Source organism: Pteropus vampyrus, unplaced genomic scaffold (assembly GCF_000151845.1).
Source record: "Pteropus vampyrus isolate Shadow unplaced genomic scaffold, Pvam_2.0 Scaffold285, whole genome shotgun sequence".
In the NCBI taxonomy this organism is placed as follows: domain Eukaryota; kingdom Metazoa; phylum Chordata; class Mammalia; order Chiroptera; family Pteropodidae; genus Pteropus; species Pteropus vampyrus.
Genome location: NW_011889066.1, coordinates 1,850,500 through 1,874,110, shown reverse-complemented (window position 1 = coordinate 1,874,110; position 23,611 = coordinate 1,850,500). Strand labels below are relative to the sequence as shown.

Here is a 23,611-nt window from a genome sequence, read left to right as displayed (position 1 = left end):
GTGACCATGAAACACAAGGCCACCCAGTTACAGATCACCCCTGGGTGTGTCACTCTTCACTAGGTAGGTGCCATGCCTCCATGTAGATCACCCACTTTTATAACACAGTGTCAGGGCAGACACTATGAGCTGCTTTCCTATATTCATTCTTTATTCTGCCTTCCTTATCAACAGAACCTGGACTGTGTTTAGGGTGACGCTGTGTTCAGCCCCAGGAGGCAAGCCCTGTCCAAGCTAATCACAAGTATCCTTTCCATTGTTTTATGTTCTCATGTAGATAAGAACATCCATTTGATCCAATACTGACCAGTGAGGTAAAGGAAGGAGTTTTGAGACATTATTTTCCTACTAAAATAGAGTTAGCCAAAGCTGGTACTTCTCCTTCTCCTTTCTTCCTGCCTTGAATATAGATAGGGCAGTCATTTTGTAACCACCAGGGAAACCCAAGAGAATCTAGAGATATTGGCCCTGACATCACTGAGCTGCTGAACTAATGCCAGCACTGTTGGTTATGTGAGAAAAATAAAACCCTATGTGAGAAAAATAAAACCCTATTTGTCATAGCTTGGTTTTCTGTTACCTGAAACTAAATGGGCTCCTAACAAGTACACCTATGTATGTCACAGGTTTAGTATCAACTAAGTGCAAATCACACTGGTGTGTATCACCAAGGCTTTTCTTAGAGCCACTCACCTCCTTTTCTGCTTCCCTATCCTTGGCACTACCAAAGAAAGCTGTGACAGCCACTGAGGGAAAGCAGCCTACACTCCCCTCTCCTGATAGGTGACTTGTCTGTTTCCCCCACCTGACTGTGAACTAACTATCTGTGAAAGCACATTCTGCAGGATTCTATTCATACCACATACAGCGACCTTCATCTGGGGAGTCTACCTGCAACGAAGAAGGCAGGAAGCTATAGGAGGTGAGGGTGGGGCTTGGTTTCCAGCAAAAGAGGTTTTGGCACAGTTATGCGCACTCCAGATCTGCGCAATGTGCTGTGAGCAAGTTAGACTTCAGTGAACCCGTTTACAGCACTCTTTTGCATGAGGGGTTATTATTATCAGCATTATTTACATAAATGGCCGCATTCTGTAGGTGTTGTTTCTGCAGCTTGTTTTTCCCCTAAACACAAGGCCTGTGGGGCCCTTTCTACCTCGGCACTCACAGACCTTGCTCACTCCTTTGCATGGCTCCAAGTATGCAGTATCAAAAGCCACAGAATGTTCTCTCTCTTATTAATCATTGGGATGACTCCAATTTCTACAGGAACAATGCTGCAGTGAGCCACCTCATATCTGCTTCCCTGGGTAGAAACCAGAAGGGGAAGTGCTGGGTCATCCAGGCAAACATTTAAAATACTAATAGATGCTGTCAAATTCCAAAGTGACTGTCACCAGCAATACATGAGCATGCCTGTTTCCATCACTTGATATTATCAAACATTCGAATTGTTGGCAATGTGATGGGAGGATGACAGCATTTTGCTGTTGCCTTAATTTTACTCTTCCCTGAGGTAAAATGACATGGGGTGTTTTCCCTGGTAGGCCTGCATACAGTCAAGCAGAATGCCCAAGGTCACCCTGGCGAGGTAAGGAGAGTCTCAAGGGCTTACTGCCACTTGCTTTTCTCCCTTGTAAATTTCAAGTTCATATCTCTTTTCTATTGGATTCCTGTCTCCAAGCAACTTCCCCAGCCCTCTCTCTCTTCTGGGTCAGGGGTACATCCTGATTCTTACAGATCTGTGTCTAAGTAACAAGCTTATCTCATAATTTAGGCAAGGCACTGGACCCCTTGGAAACTCTGCTTCCTTTTCCAAAAAATGGGGAAGCAGTACCCTTACCTTAAAAGGTCATATGAATATTACGCAATATAAGAGAATAATGCTAATCAATATTCATCCAGGGCAGTATGGGCTCCCTAACTCATGACATGGGGTGTTTTCCCTGGTAGGCCTGCATACAGTCAAGCAGAATGCCCAAGGTCACCCTTTGTGCCATATGCTAAGGGTGTCACCTTTATAATTTCATTAATTCTCATACAACTCATTAATATTTCCTCTTCACAGATAGGTTATACAGGGATACATAGCAGAGCTGAGAACTGATTTTAAGTCCTTCTGGCTTGATCTTTGGTGCTCAACTGATCCCCTGTACTGCTGCTCCCAAGATAAATTTTGGAAGTAAAATTGTAGGATCAAAGTTTACTCCACTTGATCCTAGTCGCTAGATGTAGCTCTCCTGGCCACCATATCTGTAGTTTCTTTTTTGTCAACCCAACAGTGAAAAGGTTTTGCTTTAGTTAGTAGTTCTCAGAGTTCTTATACAGTACATTTAAACCTTTTCTTATCTCCACTGGTGAATTGCATCTTTTCTCTAAATAATTGTCCACAGCACCTGAGGTCAACCATTAGGTGCGGCCAGACCAGGTCTGACTGCAACTCCACCCCCCTTTAAACTTCCATCCAGTATCAATGAAACAGAAGCACAGTGACTTGCTGGAGGTCACAGTTAGGAGACAGCATAGCCAGGATGCAGATCCAATCCCTCTACCCCCATGGCCACGTGTATAGGTACAGCAGAGATCTGCAGACCTCATAATAAAAGTAACAGCAACAGTAACTACTCATGACCAACAAAAAAAAAATTGAGTTTCTAAGCCTCAGTTTCTTCCTCCCCAAAATGGGTTAATAAGAGTACCTATTTCAGAGAATTGTGTGGAGGATTAAATCTATAAATCCAAGAACAACAAACGGCGATGACTATTATGATTATATTATAAAGTATTAGCCTGAGGCCTGGTTAATTGGCTTCTAATACTACAGACTTGATCACATTTTACATTGTTATTATCACTCCCAGAGATCCACAAAGGTGTACAGATTAGGGCATTCACTGTAGCATTCTTTATAATCCCAAAGAACTGGAAACAAGCCAAATCAGGAGGCAAGTGGTCTGAACAAATTATGGTACAATTAAACACTGCAGGTAAAACAAGAATAAGTTAGACCTCTGTTTCCTGAAATGGCACAATATCCAAACTATATTGTCAAAGGGAGAAGGCAAGTGCGGAGGCATTGTAATGTTCTAATTATCTAAATCTGTAGCCACATGCATAAGACATGTTTGAAAGGATGAAGGGGACACTGTGAACTGGGGAGTCTAGGGCAGGAGAGGGGTTTCTTTTTTATTGTAGTGACCTTTATAATGTCTGAGAGAATCAAGTTTTCAACCTGGAACATGCATTAATTTTATAACAAATGAAATGGTAGTGTTCTGCATCTTGATGGGGTTTGAGTTGCTATGATGCATTCATTTGTCAGAATTCATCAAATGGTGCATGTAAGATGTGTGTATTTCATTATGTGTAAATTTCACTTCACAAGAAACAAAACCATAAACAAATATTGAATTCCAGGCCATAATATTTTCAACTTACTTTGAAATGCATCAAAATCAAAATTGGACAGATGGACGGACAGAGGGATGGATAGGTAGATAGATGGATACAGGATAAGGTGAGTTTGGTAGTGCATTAATCACAGAATTTTGGTGCTCACTGTTAATTCTTCCAATTTTATGTATATTTGAAATTGCTCATAACAAAATGTTAGAAAAAGCAGGATTCAAATTGTGCATTCACTCACTTATAAGTATATAACAATTATAGGCATATTCATAAAAACTACTAGAGAGTATATAAATAAGAATTGTGCTATAGTGCTGTGATTGTTTTTCAAAATTGTATTTAATATTGCTACATTGTTTTGTAATAAACCATGGCTAAGGTGGAAATATATGATATTTACTGAAATAATATGATATAAACAGAAATAGGTTCACATTGTAACCCCAATGGCAAAGAGCTTCTCAGTCTCTGTTCTGGAAGAGTAGTTGGGGATGACCTGGAAAAGAGGGATGGAGTTGAGGGCTGGGTGCAGCACAGCATTCTTAGAAACTATGAGTAAGCAGTTGTCGGGAGCACCTGGCTCTCCTCACTCCCCTTGGGCCAGTGCCATGCCCAGCTGTCCTAGGACCCACCATCCCATTGGTGATGACCAGCCTCAGGGGCCCAGGGCTGCTTGGGAAGAGGCCCAGTGAGTGTCTGCTGTACATAACCAAGGTCTGCTCCTCTGTCATCTGGGACAAGTAGGACAGCATCAGCCAGAACTGCAGGGGAGAACGAAGCATGAAGGACTCTGTAAGTAGGGGCACCACAGCAGGCCCCAAGCCACTGCCTAGGCGCTGAGAGATCCCCAGGCCCCTATGGACCTGCCCAGTGCCCTGTCCCTCCAGGCCTCTATTATACTTCAGTGGCTCCTACTGCCTCCAGTAATGCCATTCTTGCCCTTAGGACCTTTAACATCCCCAAATTGCATCCAGTGCTGTGATCTCAGGCATCAGAGAAGCAGAGATCTGAGTCTGGAGCCATGGGTTTGTAACCTCATTCCAGGCCAGAGGACACGGTGGGGGGAAGGCCTGGGCATGGGGGCCAGGCCACATAGTCCAGCGTACCTGAGCCCCGTTCCTGAATATCTGCTCATTTCCTCCATAGGTTACGAGCTCCTGGGGAAACTGGAGAAGACATGGTGTCGTCTGAGATGGTGACCTGGGAAGGGAGGGCCCCCACGCCTGTGCGGGGCTCAACGGGGCAAGGTGGCCAACGGCCCTTGAAGAAGGAGTGGTGAGGACAAAGAGAAAAGCCAGAAGAGATGAGGCCCAAGGACAGTGGTCTCTGCAGGAACATTGGTCCATCTGTGACAGAGATAAGGGCTCAGTTTGGAGTGAGGGACAGAGCTGGGTCTGAGGTCACTTTGGGAACTCAGCCTGGGGTCAATGTCAGGGGTCCATCTGTGTTCAGGTTCTGGGGCCAGGGTCAGGGTTGAAGAAGCTCTCATCACTAGGCAGGGTGGTCACATTCTAGGACGAAATCACCTTCACATATAATACTTGGACACTCACTGCTCAAAGGCTATTCTTTCTCAAATATGGGATATGATGTTCAGATTGGCTCTCAAGGAGGCTTGTGACAGGCACATGTGGCCAGACCTGTGTCCTCTACTTGTGGCTATCAGGCACTTGAACTGTGGTTTGTCTGACATGCTCTAAGTATAAAATATACCACTGATTCCAAAGACTTAAGAAAAAATTGTAAAATATCTCAATAAATTTTTGATTGCATGTTAAAATGATAATATTTCAGATATATCAGGATAAACCTGTTTCTTTTTGCTTTTTCATGTGACTATGAGGAAATTTAAAATCATGCATTTCCACTGTACCAATGTTGATGTCCTAGTGTTGGTGCTGTGCTATAGTTACAGAATAATCAGCCCAGGGGGTGCTGGGTATGTGGTCTCTGCACTATCTTTACAACTTCCTGTGAATCTATCATTATTTCTAAATAAAAAGCTTAAACACATTACACGAGTGTCTCACATTACATTTTGATTGAACAGTGCTGGTCCCCAGGCCTCAATTTCCCTGTCCGTTATCTGGGCCACGGCGGGGTCCAAGTTGTTCATAATCATGTGCATGATGGCTGCTGCAGCTTTTGTCCTGCAGGCGTACTGCTCAATGGGTAGGCCCTATAAGGGAGTCCAGCCACCAGGCATGATGATGGGAGGCTTCCTTCCTGCTAAATCTCAGGCCCACCTCCCCCAACCCCCAGCCACAGCCTAATCCTTGGCCACACAGGTGTGAACAGCAAGACCTGGCATCCTGCAGAAGTCACCTGGGAGCTCCCAGCAGGAACCAAGGCCAATCTGCTCCGTGCTCACCTTGTGCTTTGTACCCCTGCCCTTCCAGCGATGGGGAGTTTGGCCCTTACCCAACCTGGGCACCCATTTTTCCCTTCTCAGCAGGCTCCAGCTGGGAGAATGCTGACTTTGAAGCAAAGCTGATATCTACTTTCCTGATGCCTCTACTCCAGATGCAGCTTATTCATTCTCTTTTTCATTCATACCACCAGTGCTCCTGGGCACCAATTCTAGGGTAGATGCTGGGCCAGCAGGCCCCAACAGGAATGAGGGGACATAGTTTCTGCTTTCCTGAGAGAATGCCATTCCCTGGGGTGGTCACAGGCAAGTCTGGGCTTCTGGCACATCCAAGAACAAGGGTACTCAGTGTGATACCTGAGCAGGGCGGAAGCATCTGGGAACTGCAAGAGGCAGATCCTCCCACCGCACCCCAGAACTGTTGACTGTGCAATGTGGTGTGAGGCCCAGCCACCGTGCTTTTACAAGGCCTCCAGTGCTGTGCACAGTTCAGCCTGAGAGCCCAGATGGGAAGCCTGAGCTATTTGAAGACACTGGCAGTGCCCTCTAAAGCTCTCCTCGCCCTCTTGCAGGACAATAAGACATGGAGTTTAGAAAGAGATTTTGTATACAGTTTGGCTCCAGAATTACACGGGACTGACTGCCCAGGACAGTAGGCCAGAGGGACCTATCTGGTAAGGATTCCTCCATCTTCCAGTCAGATTTGAGGCCTTCAGCCAACTCTAGGCTGCAGACCTCCACAAATGACAACATTGCCACCTCTTCTTTCTGTGTGGAGGGCATCAACTAAGCATGCCACATCCACGAGCTTCCTAGTGTGGACAATCTTGATTGCCCCGTCTCTACTAATTCTCTGGGTTTACTGATTTCCAGCATGGTCCCTCCTAGCTCCCTCCCTTCTCACTCTGGGTGTTCTTTGAAGCTGCACTCACCAGCACTCACCTCATTTCAATGCAGGGGCAGAACCAGTACATATAGATATGCCTGTACAGTCGCAGCTCCTGGGCAAACTCTGGGGCCAGCAGCTCCTGGACATCCGGGGGAAAGTACCGCAGGGCATTCCTCAGCACCAGCTGAGGTAGGAGAGTGGAGAGGGGCATTATGGGTGGGGGGCTCCAGGCCAAGCATCATGAGGCTTCCGTGATGGGCCATCTTTCCTCACCTGGATTTGCCCCTGCTCCACTTAGAAACCTGTGACCTCACCCAGAGACTGCCTAGTTTTCACCCTAGGCCCATCTACAACATTACCTCCTCTACGAAGCCTTCCCAAGAAGAACCTTGCTTACTGGGGACCAAGCTGCTTAACCCCGGGCAAGGACCAGACATGGTCCTGCCCTGAAGCTTGTGGCTACAGTAAAAGATGTAAAATCAAGGGGTGTGAGAGTAGACCTCCCAGGAGCCCATAGGCACTTTGTGCAAGTGCAGAGAAGCACTCTCCACCAAGACCTAGCTCGGCAAGTAAACTTGGGCTATACCTGCAGTCCTGGGAGTGAGACTCTGCCAGATCTTGGGAAGCCTGGGCAGAGCCTGAAGCCAGAGACACAAGAAACCTTCTAAGGGTTTCTTATCCAACTAGGGAAAGCAGCCCAAACTCCCACGGTCTGCGCCCTCCCCCCCCACCACCAACTCCCCATCACTCTTCTCTAGACATCCCTGATGTTCTTGGTCCTGCCTCAGGGCCTTTGCACTTAACCTTCCCTCTGCCTAATCCCTCTCAGCTACCCTGCCTTCTCTTGGAGGGCCCCTCGCTTCATTCTGTTTTCAGTCCAGATGCCCACTCCTTAGAGGCCTGCCTGACCTTACCTTCTTGACTCCCAGACTCTCTTCCAGCTTTAGTTCCCTTCTGGAGCTTTTCACTGGCAGGCACTCTGATTTGTCTGTTTCCTTCCTTGCTTACAATCTCTCTTGCTAAGCTCAAGGAGGGCCAGAGTCTTGACAGATTCCTTCATAGTGCTCTTCCTTCCAATACCCAGACTGGATCCTGAGGGTAGAGGCAGGCAAAGTAGGGGAGGGGCATAGGATGATGACCTGGTGTCTGAGTGGATGTTGAGGCCATTTATTCATTAAGATGACTATGGACGTCAAACCACTTTTTGGGTGAGGGGAGATGAGGAGGTGGGTGTGGTGAATTTACTCACTCGTTCCTTCAATGCGTGTCTGTTGAGGGGAGAGGTGGTAGGAGACTCAGAGAAGACAGGTGGGCTTTGGACACTAGAATGCAGAAGGTAAGAGGAGAAAATACAAGATCCTAGCACTGGGCCCTGAGGACACTAGCATTTGGGCAGGGCAGAAGTGTCAGCCAGCAAGACTGGGAGCTGGGAGCCCAGCCAGGGGCATGAATGTTCTGGAGGCTGAGAGCAGAGGCCTAGGACAGGAAGGACAGCCTGTCCAGTGTGCTCAGAGGTCAATATAATGGGCTAACACATGTCCCCAGGACTGAATGACAGGGGTGTCACTGGGACCTTAGGGGCAGGTGGGTGGGAAGAGAGAGAAGGAGAGGGACAATTCAGGAGGGAGCAGAGGGCAAGAGCAGGCAAGGGAGAAAAACGCCAGTTCATGGAGTCTCAGAACCTCAAAAGGGTTTGCAGAGCCATTCCCTCGTTTAATTTTCACGTGGAATAAAAACATGTATTCCTTCCTCTCTTGGAAAAAAAACTGATCAGAAATATGAATTTCTCACCTAAGAACAGAGGCTAGGAATATGTCCCTGCAGGGGTCTCTCAAGGCCAATAAGCATCAGTATCACCCAGAGTGCTGGACTCACCCTGCAACTCTGTATTTCTGACAAGTTCCAGATGCTGCTGCTGCTGGTCTGGTGATCTCACTTTGGAAACCACTAAAGGACAGCAAGGAGGATGAACAATCCACAACTACATCCAGCAGCCGGGATGAACCTTCTGCCCACATGTTGAATGAAAGAAGCCAACACAAAAGGGACGTACTGCATAACTACATGGACACGAAGTTCAAGAGCAGGCGTGGCTAAGGTATTCTGTGAGAAGTCAGGACAGAGGTTACCTTCTCAGGTTGGGGCCCATGCCCTCTGTCTGTGCACCTAGGAGGTACACACCTGTGCATGTGGGGTTTGAGCTGCTTTCTGTGCATGTTATACCTCAGCACAAAGGTTGTGTGTTTTGTTTTGTTTTGTTTTTTTGTTTTTTTTTTTATTGATGTAGAGCTTCTAATCAAAGCTTGCCAAGAGGAAATAAACATTAAGAAAAAAGTTTCAAATATGTATATCATACACAAATTTCACTTTACACAAGACTTAACTTTACTACAAGGGTTCTACTATATTCTATCCTATTCTGACAAGTAAACTTTTATTTCTAATGAATATTACTTGTGACCCCCTAAACTGATAAGAGGTGGCAGCTGTAGTCTGAAACTACTGTATTCACTGTTCTCACAGAAATGCAGGCTTCATTACTGGGGCTGAACTTGATATTTTGCCAAAGTGCTCGATGAAGAAGGCCTGATTTAACTGTCCCTGATGCTTTTGCAACATTGTTTAGATAATCACATAACTCAAAAACACAACAAAGGTTTCTGTCAAAATTAATGAGTTTTAAATTGTGTCAGTTAATAGAAATGATTCGGTCATTCTATGAAACATATTTAAAGGCTGTAAAAAATTTCAATCTGTTCTAAAATGACGTGTTTATGCACGTGTTCCCTAATCATAAAGAGGATTCTGGCAATTCCCAGAATCCTAAATGCAGCACAAAAACTCTTTGCCTATTCTTCCCTTGTATAAGATTTACATTTTAGCACCGCTGAATTTTTCTTTATCCCCCAAATTCAGTAATTTAGCCTAGACATGTCTTATTGTCAACTATGCTACATTAAGTTTTCTTTTCTCTTTCAGGATAAATTATGTTTTTTTTAAATCTGCAATTTCATGTGTGTACTTAATTTAGGAAAGTTGTTCTATTTTTGTTCAATAACTTTACCCCCTATGTCTAGAGTTACATAATAGGCATGCAGTAATTGTTTCTTGAGTGAAAAATTAAAAAAGAAGCAGCTCTATTTGTTGGCCTGGATTTAATACTCCAAGTCTCTTAAGGGGGGTGGGCAGTTCTCAGCACTGAGATGAGAAAATGTGCTAGGACAGGTTGTGTGAGTTGCCCTAGGTCCTGCAGCAGGGCTGGGCAGGCCAAGGGTGGGGGACAACCCTGGTAACTCAGCAGGGGAGGAAGCTCAGCGAGGACAGGCTGGGTGGAGTGATGGGGTCAGCCACTTCCTGATGAGCACGGAACAGCAGGCACAGCTGAATCTGTCCCTGGCCTTGCCACTTACTAGTTGTGTGAGCTTGGGCAGCCAGCCTTGTCTCAGGTTCCTCATCTCTCGGCATGGCCTACTGAGCTGTGTAGTTGGAAAGATTAGATGAGATAATGCGCACTGCCCAGCACACAGTGCCAGGCCTCTACCCGCCTGTTCTTTAAAGACCAAGCCAAAACCTGGAGAGTATTTCTTGCTTCCTGCCCCTCCCTAGCTTTGCAGCTTCTTTGTTTGAAGGTCTTCAGTTTAATATCAAATGCCAAAGTTTGCGTAGGGAGACCCAGCAGGAGCCCCACTTGAGACCACTCCGGGTGGTCCGCTGCCATACGAATCACACAATGCTACCACAAGCACGTCTGCTCTTCACATCTCAGTCTATGGTGGGCTATGCAGCATACAGAATGTCAGAGATGGGTTTCCACTGCTGAGATTGTGATCTGTTAATTATACAACGTGTGAGAGAAATGTGTTCTTATTGGTGAAATCAGGTATATTCAAGACACATAAATTAGACAGAATATTTAAAGACCCCTTTACCCCCCACTTTGCCTAACAAGGTCAGTGGCCTGTACCCTTAAGGGCCAGAGGATTAATTCATAAAAGGTTCTGCGTTAAGCCACTATGCTGTGGTGACTGGTTATAGCAGCCTTAGGAAACTAAGAAGACAGTGACAGAATCCTATCTTGGACGTAATGTTACTTCTGCCAAGACTAAACCTTTCCTGGGCGGAGGCTGGTCACCTACAAGGAAACCAACCTGCAACTCTGGTGTGTGTGTGTGTGTGTGTGTGTGTGTGTGTGTGTGTGTGAGAGAGAGAGAGAGAGAGAGAGAGAGAGAGAGAGAGAGAGAGAGAGAGAGGGAGAAATAGAGAGGGAACATGACCTATGCCTTACTTTCATTCTAACCTGGCAATGAGCCTGTAGGGCAAATATCACGCACCTGACAATTTTTGACTGGCACTATTTCTGCCAAAATGACGGCCTTGATCCAATCGGTTTGGTTTTGTTTGAATCACCCCCATCCCTGCACCCCTCTAGCCCAGCCCCATTTAGGCCCTCGACCAGCTCTGGCTCAACTTCCTGGGTCCAAACTGCGGCTCATGTTTTTCTAGCAGGGGACAGGGAGCTTCTCCAGGGCTGCTGCTTCAGTGTTCCTGATCCCCAAGCCTCAGTCTGAACCAGAGCATCCGCTACGTAACACAAGCATGCATCCCCTCTCTGAGCTTCTTCTGTTCCCTCTCTGTGAAAAAAGTGCAATGACAGCGTATACCACACAGGGCTGTCTTTGGGACTAACTGAACTGACATGCCTAGAACAGTGTCTGGCACACCTATGTGCCATATGAGGGTTAGCTATCAAAATGATTATCTCCCATACTCATGGCCCTCAAGTTGCCAGTCGTTTCCTCCAGCTGGGCCTCTGCACACCTGATCCCCCTGGGAACTCTGTAGAAACCTCTGCACTCTCTGGGGGAATATTGCTAAGCAGCAGGTCATGTTCTCACCCAGAAACCTTCACAGGCTTTCCATTACTCATCTGATAAAGTCCACACTGTTCTTGGCATTTAGGGTTCTCTATAACCAGGCTGGACCTGGCTATCTAAGCTCTGCATCCAGCTTGGGCTTACACCTCCAATATACTTTGGATAGCCTTGGGTCTACATCTTCACTCACTGCCTCCTTTTGTCATCAAATGGCCTTTTCAGATTTCTCAGTCTAAGAACCTTGCCCATGTTGCCAAGACCACCTAGGAGAAGCCCTACTAGGTTTCTCTTGCCTGCTGAACTCTTGTAGTATGTTGGTGTGGGCATCTAGCATATATTCTTGTCCATTCTTCAACAAACAACGCTGGTGTCATTGAAGACCCAGATGAATCCAACAGAGCCTTATACTCAAGAAGCCCAGGACAATGTGTTAGTACTGTTAGGAACCCAGATATATACAGGTGGTTTTCAGATCTGGTATCTTATACCCAGCACAGACACTTTCAGGTGGGGCAGAATTTGGGGGAATGGCCAGTAAAAGAAATTGTATGTGGCAGAAAAGGGATGCTGAAGACATTTCTAATAGAGAAACTGGTCATAGTATGTAATTAAATTTTCTTCTGCATTATAGAAGTTGTTTTGTGCTCATGCTGAGAATACACTGGCTAAAATGTTATACACAGAGTATACTCTATATTTAAACAGAGAAATTTACTTAAAGAAGAGCAAATAGCAAAGCACATTTTAAATCATTCAAAAGAAATATTATGAAACAGTTAAAAGAACTTTAACCAATAACAATCTCCAAGAAAAAAAAAAACTAAGGAGTATTTGAGATCTTGCTTCCTGACATGCCATCGGTTTTGCTCCAAACAAACAAACAAACAAAATCCACAACTAACATGTATAGAATGCTTCCACTTATATTTTTAAGGATACACACACACACCTTGTATGTATATAAAATGTGTCTGAAAAGATACATCAAAAAAAGAAAGATGACTTGGGGAGGTGAAGTGAGGCATTTATATTTCTATGATATTTAACTTATCTCATAAAATTACCTTTCAAAGTTTACGTCAAAAGTCAAAGAAACACTTTTAAATAAAAATATAGAAAACAAGGCAATGGAAAAGTATAAAGTGAGCTGCTGATGAAGCTGTCACTGGGTTTGGGAACTCTAGGAAAACACTCATGTTTCTCCTCTATAGGAGAAAGTAGACCAGATGTGCGGGTTTTATCTCACACTGTGACCAGATGTGCGGGTTTTTCCTACACTGACCAAGTCTCTGACACCAGCTGAGTGTCCTGTGATTCAACTCAGTTCTGACAGTTTGTGGGGTCAACAGAGACCCCATACGTTAAGAACTCGGTACCACAAGACTGCACCCCTCTGCCCCTGCCCCCTCAGATGCCAACTGCAAGTCCAGGTTATCACTTATTCTTCTGACCAACCAGCCATAAATCATGGTTCCCACCCCCTCCAAGAATTTGATAACTTACTAACGTGGTTCATAGAACTCAGGGAAACACTATGTTTACTAGTTTATTATAGTAAAGGATATGATAAAGGCTACAGATAACTAGATGAAGAGATAGATAGGACGAGGTCTGGGGGATGGGTGCTTCCATGCTTTCTCTGAGCTCCCCACCCTCCCAACACCTCTACAAGTTCAGCAAGTGAGACGATCTCTGAACGCCCCCTTCCTCCCAAGTTAAGGCATTTTTAAGGAGGCTTCGGCACATAGGTATGATTAATTATTAATTGATTCTCCAGCCTCTCTATTTTCTCTGGAGTATTCAGGGTAGGGCTGAAAGTTCCAGTCTTCTAATCATCCCTATTCAGGAGTCCACCCAAAATGGCCTCCCTAAGGACAAAAGATGCTCCTATCATCTATGAAATTCCAACTGATTTAGGAGCTGTGTCAGGAACTGGGATCTAAAACTAAATATCAGCAGGAAGTGGGGGCAGGGCAGAGATGAATAAACATATATTTCTTATTATTTCATAGGCATCAGCTGAAGGCTGGCTAACCCTGGCAACTGGACAGGAGATTTAACCCCTTCAACAGCTCAAACTTCCCAGACCTGCAAGTCGCCCCTACTGCAAGGGCTTCGTGCTCTTCAAGTAAACCTGCTACAAATGACAAACACAGGCAAAGCTAAGGCAGCCGCTGTTCGGCTCCCAGGGGCCCTCCTCTCAGCACAAGACACCGTAAAAGCTGCTTACCAGCTCATAACTATAAGGGATGCGAAGGTGGCAAAGCCCTTTGGGCCCTCTTGGTCAAAGGTCAAGGCACTGGCGCCCAGCAAGGAGGTGACCGAGGGGGAGAAAACATGAACCTCTGCTGTTAAGTAGCTAAACGAGGCCAGATGGGCGGAGCAAGAGGTGGCAGAGAGCCCTGCCTCCACCTTCCCATCCCCCCTCTCCTCCCAGCCCCACCCCCAGCGCCTGGGCCCCCAGCGCCTGGGCCCCCAGCACCCTTCCCCATCGCAAGCTCTGCCCAGCCCTCCCACTGCTCCGCCCCCATGATTTCCCAGTGGCGCCCCCCCACCCCAGCATGCAGTTCTTCCTTTATGGGAGGAGCTTGGTGGAAAGTCTAAGGGGCAGCTCACCAAAGGGTCTTTAATCCGGGATGGGGCGGTGAGATTCCTCTCTTAGTCTTTGTGCATATTAATATTTTCTACTTTCCCCACACCATTCTTGAAATGCTTGAGCAATTTTGAGTAAAGAAAAAGTAGGAGAAAACTTTATATAACAGTGTGCTTTATTTCATCTGGTCTCCTCCAATACCCTGTGGTGTAATTATTTTCATCGCCAGTTTACAGAGGAGACAAGTGGAAGCTCCCAGAAGGTCAGTGGCTTGCCTGAGATGCTGGCTGGAGGGGTCGTGCGTGATCATGTGGGGGGTTCCTCGCCTACGAGCCAGCTCTCACTGACACCTCAGTGCCCTCACTAGGGTTCTAGCCATGCAGCTGCAAACTCACTGGAAGATTGGGGGGGTGGAGGGAAAGAGGGTATTCCTCCCATAAACAAAAACAAGAGCTGACCCATTACAGGATAGAACTTCAAAGGCATGTATGAGTCTGGGCCAAAAAGGTACATATTCTGCTGCTGTACATTTGGGGCATTTCACACTGGGAACTCTTGAGACCCCCAGCCTCAGCACCTGCAGAGAGAGCAGGAAATAGGGGAGACCCACCCAGGACCATCCAGAGGACAAAAGGTCCCAGCAGGAATGGGTCCCAACTTCTTACCTGCTTCTCTGCAGAGTTGAAACCAGAGGTCATGACCGGGGCATGGGGCACCCCAGCCCAGCATCCCTGGTTCTCTGGGAGAGGCCGCAGGGGCAGACCAGAGCACAGGCCTGGAGGCTGGACATGTCTGGCTGAGACTGAGGCAGAGGCTGGCTCTGTGGAGAGGCCAGGGAGTGGCTGGGCACTTAAGGTCCAGCTGGGAGGGAACCTTCAGCCCCAGGGCCACCTCCTCCAGCCCCTCATTGGGCCCAGGGCCTGCAGAATGAGCTATGTGTAGGTCATAGGGTCACTAGCTCCTAGGCTGGCTGCCTGTAGTGTTGACTTGGGCAGGGGCAGTGTTCTGGGTAGAAGTAAGGTTCACATGGGGTAGATGACTATGTGGGCGTTCATTTGTCCTTTTAGTGGGCTTGAGGGGTTGTGATTTTAGGGTGTGACTTGGGGAGCTGGTGGAACTCTAATGTTGGGGTTTACTCTGACAGTCTTATAGGGAAGTCACATCAGGGAGGCAAGTTGGGGTTTGTGTCTTGATGATGGGGTGCCATATGATATTGAACCTGGAGCAGAAAGCAAGCAGTACCTGTACCTTTTGTACCACTTCTCCCTGCCACCTGTGTGTGTGTGTTTGGGAGGGGGGGTTGGTGGGGGCTGACAAAAGTGACAGGAACTCACCCAGCAGCAGGTGTGTCTTCCTCAGCTCCCATTATGGTGCATGCTGTTTAATTCCTTTCCCAAAGCTCTGTGTGAAGGGCCTTCCTGGAGATAGCCCTCAACCCGAATCCCATTAACAACTCTGAGAAAAAGTACTCCTCATTATCCCTGTGCTGTGAATAGGGAAACTGAGGCCCAGGTCTCACTCACAAGGCCAAGAAGTGACTGCAGTCAAATCTCAGGGGTCCTGAGGAAGCAGCACACCTGAGTATGAACCCAGCTCAGCTCCTAATGGGCCCTGCGGCCTTAGGCCCTGTCCCAATCTGTGCAAATGGATAGTAATTAACCGCTAAGGCTGCAGAAGGCACAATTTGGTTCTGTAAGCACCCAGCACAGGGCCTGCACCAAAAAAGTGAAAAGAACAGCTAACACCCTCTGATTGCTCACTCTTCTGAGCACACCAAGTGAGCCAGTTCACTTATCCTCTCATAGCCTGTGGGCTTCACTGTCCCAGTTTATGAATGTGGAAACTGAGGTCTAGAGAGGTGATGAGTTTGGCCAAAGCCACACAGCTAGTCATGGGTTAAGCTGGGATGTGAACCCTCGGAACTTAGAGGTCCAGCTGTAGCTGCTCTCTGGCAGCTCTTGCTCTCTGGCTGGCACAGTAGACGTCCTGTTTTTGGGGTGCCCCCAGCAGAGAGGCTGCTTCGAAGGGCGAAGGGTGAGCAAGCAGAAATGTACTCTTCTTTGCTTTCCAGCACTCATTCATTCACTCTATCTTTTGAATAGGATTGACTGAGAACCTTCCTGTGGCAGGCACTGGAGCTGCTCCTGGAAGCACCAGTCCTTGTTACAGACACTGCCTCCCACCTCACGCCTCAGAGCAGGCACTGCACACAGCCAGCACCTGCAGCTCTCTGCTAAAGGGCTGCTTCTGGTGACCTAGTGCCTGCTGTCCAGCTCAGAGGCAGGCTGGAAGGGCTGGAGAAGCGATGGTCCCTCCCCAGCTGCCCTGGAAGCAGCCCTCAGCCAGCAACAGGGGAGGGAGTTTGGTGGGGTCAGTTCCCTTGGATGTGTTTAGGTGTGTGGGTAAGAACTCGGGAGTGTTCTGCACTGTCTCCAGTCTCCCAGCAGGACTGGGCTAAGTTGCCAACCCACCTTGGCCTGCAGTCCACAACCTTGGCTGGTGGCTTTCCTTCCCCTGCCCAACTCTCCGTTCCCTGACCAGACAGCCTTTAACAAACTAGCTGTTACTGAAACCTTCCCTCAGGGCTTGCTTCTGGGGGAGGCCTCTTCATCTGATGGCTCAAGAGAAGCCAGAAATCTAACAGTTATTGTGAAATCTCCTGACTTTTAAATATTTGCAACCAATTTTTAAATTTTTTTAAAATATTATGTTTAACAAGATGAGTGTATTGCATCCATGCCAATTTCCTGTTGGGATATTGTACCTGTAGTCTGCAAGAGGTTATCACTGGGGGAACAGGGCATGTGGGATCTCTCTGTATTATTTCTTACAACTGCATGTGAATCTATAAGTATTCTGAAATAAATAATTTAATTAAAAAAAAATTGTATGAGCTATTTATAAGAATGAGGATTGCACAGATGTTAAATATGGCAGACTGATAGGTTCAAACCCTGTCTATACCACTCACTAGCTTGTGTGTCCTTGGGTAAGTTACTTAGCCTCTCTATACCTTGGTTTTCTCATCTGTAAACTGAAAGCAGTAACATTAATACAGAGAGGAGGCAAAAGATATAATGTTAAATCAAGCTATATTTGAAGACTGCAATATGCTGATCAGCTCTATAGCCAGATCACTAGGAAACCTGCAGAACAAAGGAAGATTTCTGCTGGGATTGCTAACAAAGCATTTCTCTGCACTGTGAAGGGAAAACAGGAAAACCGAGTCTTTAAGTCACACCTTACTCAAAATAAAATCATTCATTCCCTACGGCTAAAAACATGGGGAACCTATGGATCAAAAGCTGGGAACTGCCAGCAGGCCTTTCATACTATATTTTTATCTTTTCATGCTACATTCTCTTATCCTTTAGTACTGTATGTCTGCATCAAAGGAAAAAGGGTAGACAAAGTCTTTAAACTGTAATTCTCAGAAACTAAAGAACGAAATATAAACCAGTGTCTTTTCTCAGTCTCTGTCTTTTTCTCTTGGTCCTTCTCAGTGTGTTTTCTCAGTCCTTCTCAGTGTCTTTCTATCTGTCCCTCCCACTGTCTCTGTCCCTCTCTCTGTTTGTCCCTCTGGGTCTCTCTCAGGCTCTCACTTTCTGCCTCTGAGAGGAGACCATGCTCTGTCTATGGAGTGTTACCCCTTCTATAATAACCTTTGCTTTTGACTCTGACTCTGGCATGCATTTGAATTCTTTCTTGTGCTCAAAGAACCCTCTCTTTGGTGCAGGCCCACTTCGAGGAAATTAGCCCTGTCCTGCATCAACAGTACCTACTGTTAGATAGCTAGTCAGACATGAGCAACAGAGGACAAAGGAATGGAGTCCCAGCCCAGACACAGCCCAAAGAAGACCCATTGGTAGTTAAAGAATCCCTCCTGCATTCCAGGAGACAAAGGACCAGAGGGCCATAACCTATAGCTGGTTTAATCCAGCCACAGATGCTTGTGCAGGTTAGGGACTACCCTAAACTGCCCACAACCTCAGCCTCATTATACCATCATTATAATACCATGTTTATGCCTGTAAGTTCATGAATCTAATTATAACAGACTGAATTCTGGGTAAGCACACGTACCTTAGGCAGAGTTATATAGCAGAGTTATATAGCAGCCAAGTGTCAATCAAAACGACCTCATGTGGTCTACGGCCATACCACCCTGAACAAGCCTGATCCCGCCTGATCGCGGAAGCTAAGCAGGGTCGGGCCTGGTTAGTACTTGGATGGGAGACCACCTAGGAAGACCAGGTGCTGTAGGTGTAAAAAATAAAAAAAATAAGGGATTGTAAACTGACAAGGTCCTTGCAATCTGTGAGGTCGACCAAGGGTTGCCTTGCCTAAAAAAAAAAAAAAAAAAAAGAAAGAAAGATCTTATGTGCCAGTCACCTAGAAACGCCTTTGTAACCACCCATCGCAGCCCTAATATAATACAGACCTCCCCCTTCCTTGGGGTCCCAGCCCTCTTTTTCCTTACTGTAACCCGCTCCCCATGGTATGCATATCCTCGTTTCCAAGCGGTTAGCCAGTTTAAGTGTGACCTGTTTTCTATCTCGAAACATGCCTTTAATAAATCTTACTTCTCATAATTGTCGCTGATTGGAAATTTATTTCTTTGTCAGCGATAAGAACCGAGACTTGCGTGTTACCAGAACCCCGATGGCTGTAACGGTGACACTACCTTATGGTATGTCTGAGGATTAAATGAGATAATGTATGAGAAGGTCTTAGAATAGTGCCCGGCACAGAATAAGCACCAGATGAGAATAAGATATTGTTATTTTTCTAATTGTTGCTGCTATCAAAAAAGCAAGGAGCAGAGTAATGTATGTGTAGTACAAAATATAAAGAAAAATTACATATATGTGAAATTATATATGTGCGCGTATATGTATAAAGCATATATATATGAACTTATCTCTGAGGGATACATAGGAACTGTGGAGAGATGGGAAGGGAAGAAAACGTTCACTGTGAAAATGGTGTTTTCAACATTGTCATTGTACTAAATGCCCCTGACTTGTACCCTTTAAAGTGATTAATTTTATGTTATATGAATGTCATATCAATTTTTAAAACTGATGTTTTTTAAAATTTTGATCCTTAGATAAACCAAATAAATCAAATCTTAAAACTAGTAAGGAATGAAAAAAGGCAGGCAAGCACTGCAAGCCAAACCCAAGTACTCAGGACTCCAGGCTGCTCAGATCCACTGCCCATTGAGTTCCAGTGTGAGAGGGAGCCCCCAGGGAAAGCCAGCCCAGGCCACCCTCCTTATAACCAGTGCCTGCTGCCATTGGACACAGCAGCATGAGACCCTCAGTGGGAAGCACTCAACTGATCCCCTTCCCCAAACCCTGGCCCGCAAAATTGTGAACAAAATGTAAATGGTTGTTTTAAGCTGCTAAATTTCAGGGCAATTTGTTACTCAGCAACAGCAACTGGATCACTGCCTCAGGGCCTCCACAATGGCCCTTTGTCTGCCTGAAAAGCTCATTCTCCCACCAACCCCATACTTACTTGGTCTTCCTCACCTGATCCACATCTCTGTTCAATAGCACCTCCTTCCTGAGGCCTGCTCCTACCATCCTATATGTGCAGTATACACATTTCCCATCCCTTTATTCTGCTTTATTTCTTTCCTAGCATCATTTACCACCTGTCATTATTTTATATATTTATTCCTACATTCTATGCCCTCCCTCATCTATAATAAAAACTCCATATGAGCAGAGAGAGTATTTGCCTTGTTCTCTCCACTGGAGCCTCAGCACAGAGTGGATATTCAGTATCTGTCGAATGAATGAATAAAGGAATGAATGCATGAGCCCCTGTGAGGGGACAGAGTGTGCAGAGGGCACCTTCTCAGGCAAGCTATGGAGGTCCTGGGCCTCTGGCCAGGCATATTCACCTTCTTATTCCAATACTCCGCCATGGGCCTCCAGGGACTGGGTCTCCAGGGACTTCTCTGGACAGTAATGGTCTGAGATGTGGTTGACAGCCCAGGAAGCCAAGACTCCTGCCCTAAGAACTCCAGAGGCTGGATCTCCTTACAAATAATTCTAATCTGGGGGAGGCTCAGGAATGCAGGTGTAGATGAGATCTGGGGCCGGCTGGGGATATGGATGACCCGGAATCCCTGGGTCCTGGGTCCAGAGCAGCAGTAGCCCTGACTGCAGGCCAGTCTAAGGGCGAACTAGATGCTCCCCAAGGTTCTTTGTCCAAGAAAGCCATAATAAGGAGCTACTGATTTATCTTAGAGCTGGGTATACCACCTCTCTGCCATTAGAGACCTATCATTACCATTTGGAGCCATATCTTTTAACCAGAAGAACTATTATTTACTTGATATGCTTCCTTAAATAGACGTTTAAAACTTAAACAAATGTAATAGGAAGGAATTTTTATATTACTACTGTAACAGAAACCAGAGTCACTTGCCAGAAACAGTCAGTAACTGTAAAAGTTAATAATCACTAACATCAAGAGCTCGGGTGGCACTCATTGAATGCCAGATACTATTCCAAACATGTTCTGCATTTTGTTTAGTCCTAACAAGATGATGAGATGTCTTACTCTTATCCCATTGTACAGGGAACTGGGGCACAGAGAGTTTAAGTGACCTTCCTGATCTCACACAGCTGGTAAGTGGCACCAGCAGGGTTTGGCATCACCAGATTTTTCAAGACCTGTTAAAAAATTGAAGTTTATTGCAGCAGCCTTTCCCACACGTACTACTAAGTGTTGCCTCAAGTGCACATGTGCACACCTGTGCACACAGCACCAGCTGCACCCTCTGGTTCCCTGCTAGCCTGCCCTTTGGGCAGCAAGATCCTGGGGTCAGTCCTTGACTCTTCACCCAATGGGGCTGGCTGGATGAATTTATCTTTCCAAGGCAGGACTTTACATTCCTCCGGTCAACACACAGGAACCCTCAGCGAGTTCTGAGTACTTACCTGGAGTCTGGAGCAGTTATGGATGACCAGGTGCGGCACAACAGTTCTGATGCCCAGGGCAGACATAAACTGAGACCCCCACTTCTCCTTCCTGAGTCTGGCTATGACTTGCATAAGCCAGGATTCAGGCAAGACCTGAAGACACCTGTGGAAAACAAGGCTACAGGGTGGCCTTGGAGGAAGAAAGGGACACTCTTAAGCCTGATCCTGGGGAAGGGGTCTCCAGGGGAGTCATACACAGCCCTTGGGCCCCTGGCTTGTAAGGAAGCAAAAAGGCTACAGGACACTGCTGCCGCTAACCGCCGACCCGCCACTGTGACGCTTCTTGGCCTTGGGTAGAGTATGGCACCCAGGGCAAACTGAAGGAGGAGGAGCCTCTACGGCGACAAGGCCCCCTCCACCCAGGCTCCACCCTTCTCCCCCTGGACCTCTGCCGGGCTTGATCGGGTTGAGGTCATGGAGACTGCAAGAGGCCAGCCGACTCGCCCTCGCCCACCTCCTCAGTCCCCAGAGGCCAACTTCGCGTCCCGGCTGACCCCGCGACCCTCGCGAACAGGGCCCCCACACACCCCCGCCGCGCGCCTTGGTACGCGCCGCCAAACAGGCTGAGGCGGGTCCTGGGGCGGGTCCCCCGCCAGAGCCAGAGCCATTGCCCCGCGGGACGCTGGACTGCATCCCTGCGCGTGGGCACAGCATGGGGAGACACTGCTGGCGCCGGCGCTTGCTGGCGGCCGCATGTCTGGGTGCCGCGCTCCTGCTCTTGGGTGCTGCGCCCCGCGCCCTAAGCCCAGGTGAGTGCCCGCTGGGCCAGGGGCCACCTCTCCGGTGGCCGGACCCTTAGATGGGGAGGAGCACTTCCTCTCTGCTCCTGGGCTGGGGGGTAGAAATGCTCTTGACACCCCGCCTATGCCCCAGCTCCCCAAAGGGTCTTGCCCCGCTCTGGAGTTCATCTCTTCTCAGCTCATGGGAATGGGGACCATTCAGGCCTCACAGCCTGTGCTTAGAGACTCGGGTCAATGGTAGGTGGCGGAGGTCGTTTGGCTCACTCAGGAAGGCAAGCCTTCTTTATTTCACCCCAGTCCCCTTAGCGCCAAAGCCCCTGCCAGGTATCTCTGTGTGACAGGTGCTGCTGCCAGGAGCACCCTGCTCTGCCCTGAAGTTCACACCAGCAAGGATTTGGGGCTCCTTTGCATCTAACTCATCGTCTGGTAGGGGAAACTGAGGTAGCCAGTCAGAACTCCAGGGGCAGGCACTCCCGGCCAGGTGTGTGCTGAAACTTCACTCACATCATCTCTTCAAACCCTCCTATCAACCCATTTCAGGAAGGAGGAAACAGGCCAGAGAGGTAAAGGGATGGGTGTGGATGGCAAACGTGCTGGCCACATAGTCTGCCTGAGGCTTGAGGTGCCCAGTCATTGGCTTGTTCTTCTGACCTCTGGCTATGTGCCTTTCCAGATGTGAGTGTGTGTGTTTGCGGGGTGGGGAGGTCTGCACTCTTCTCCCCACCTGGCGTGGGCTCTGTGAGAATCCTTGGAGTCCCTCTTTTGGAACCTCACAGACAGGGAGTAAGTAACTTCACCCTAGGGTAGACAGGGATCACGGAGCTGTAGGGTTTTGGTGGCCCAAAAGATGAGGCTGAGGAGACTGTTTTCAGGGGAGCACTTACCCGTGGAGAGGTCTGGCTGGGCCTAGGCTGATGGTAGTAAGGTCATTCCATAGCTTTACCTGCTGGGTGACCTATTCCCTCCCTTCTCAGGGCCTCAGTACTCCCATCTATAAAATGGGGTGTTCAAGTTCTTCCTTATAGGGCTTCTGGTGAGGTAAACGAGTTAGCACAAGGTCCCCAACCCCCAGGCTGCGGACCGGTACCAGTCCATGGCCTATTAGGAACCGGGACACACAGCAGGAGGTGAGCAGCAGGTGAGCAAGAAAGCTTCATCTCTGTTTGCCGCCACTCCCCAGAGCTAGCATCACCGCCTCGGCTCCACTTCAGATCACCAGGCATTAGATTCTCATAGGAACCCTGGTCCCTGGTGCTACAAAGGTTGGGGGCCACTGAGTTAGCACATAGAGAGTGCCTGATCCCTAGCCTCTTTATTACAGTACTGTCATGATTAGGGGTGGTGCTGTGCTCCTTCCGTTCTGAGGTAGGGGGTGGAGGGCTTCCTTCTCCTGCTCTCCCTCAAGGCTGGAGGCCAGGGTTTGGTGACGCCTCCTCAATGCTTACTGGGTCACCCTACCACTCAGATTGTTCCCTCCATGTCTGGGAACAGCCCACAGGCCGGGATACCTCCACCAGGCCACAGGAGGGAGCTGCGGGCACTCTTTCCATCCCATCCCCTCCATGAACTGGCTAGCCATCTGGGGGTGGTGCTCTGGGTTCATGGCTGGTGCTCCCTTGAGTTAGCTGAGGGAAGTGTCCCCTGGCACAGCCCACACTAGCACTCCTCAGACCCCAGGACTCCACCATCAATGCTAACCTGGTACTCAGGGTCCTGGGGATGAGGAATATGTTGGGGAAAG

The 23,611-nt window shown here is 47.6% G+C and overlaps 2 protein-coding genes and 1 pseudogene across 2 annotated transcripts in view; 2 read left to right on the top strand and 1 right to left on the bottom strand.

Annotated features, from left to right (window-relative positions):
- The window catches only part of UROC1 (urocanate hydratase 1), a 42,707-nt gene extending 25,774 nt beyond the window's left edge, over nucleotides 1-16,933 (bottom strand). Inside the window, 8 exon segments of the mRNA XM_011376094.2 lie at nucleotides 694-721; nucleotides 3,840-3,901; nucleotides 4,038-4,166; nucleotides 4,512-4,575; nucleotides 5,496-5,584; nucleotides 6,712-6,846; nucleotides 14,795-14,949; nucleotides 16,894-16,933. Coding sequence (XP_011374396.2) covers nucleotides 694-721; nucleotides 3,840-3,901; nucleotides 4,038-4,166; nucleotides 4,512-4,575; nucleotides 5,496-5,584; nucleotides 6,712-6,846; nucleotides 14,795-14,949; nucleotides 16,894-16,933 — 702 coding nt within the window.
- A 1,343-nt stretch (nucleotides 16,934-18,276) lies between these two features.
- On the top strand, nucleotides 18,277-18,395 carry LOC111729856 (annotated as a pseudogene).
- A 3,387-nt stretch (nucleotides 18,396-21,782) lies between these two features.
- Nucleotides 21,783-23,611, top strand: part of CHST13 (carbohydrate sulfotransferase 13) — a 34,352-nt gene continuing 32,523 nt past the window's right edge. The window contains exon 1 of the mRNA XM_011376068.1: nucleotides 21,783-21,879. Within this exon, the coding sequence (XP_011374370.1) occupies nucleotides 21,783-21,879 (97 nt within the window). The remainder of the gene's footprint in view (nucleotides 21,880-23,611) is intronic.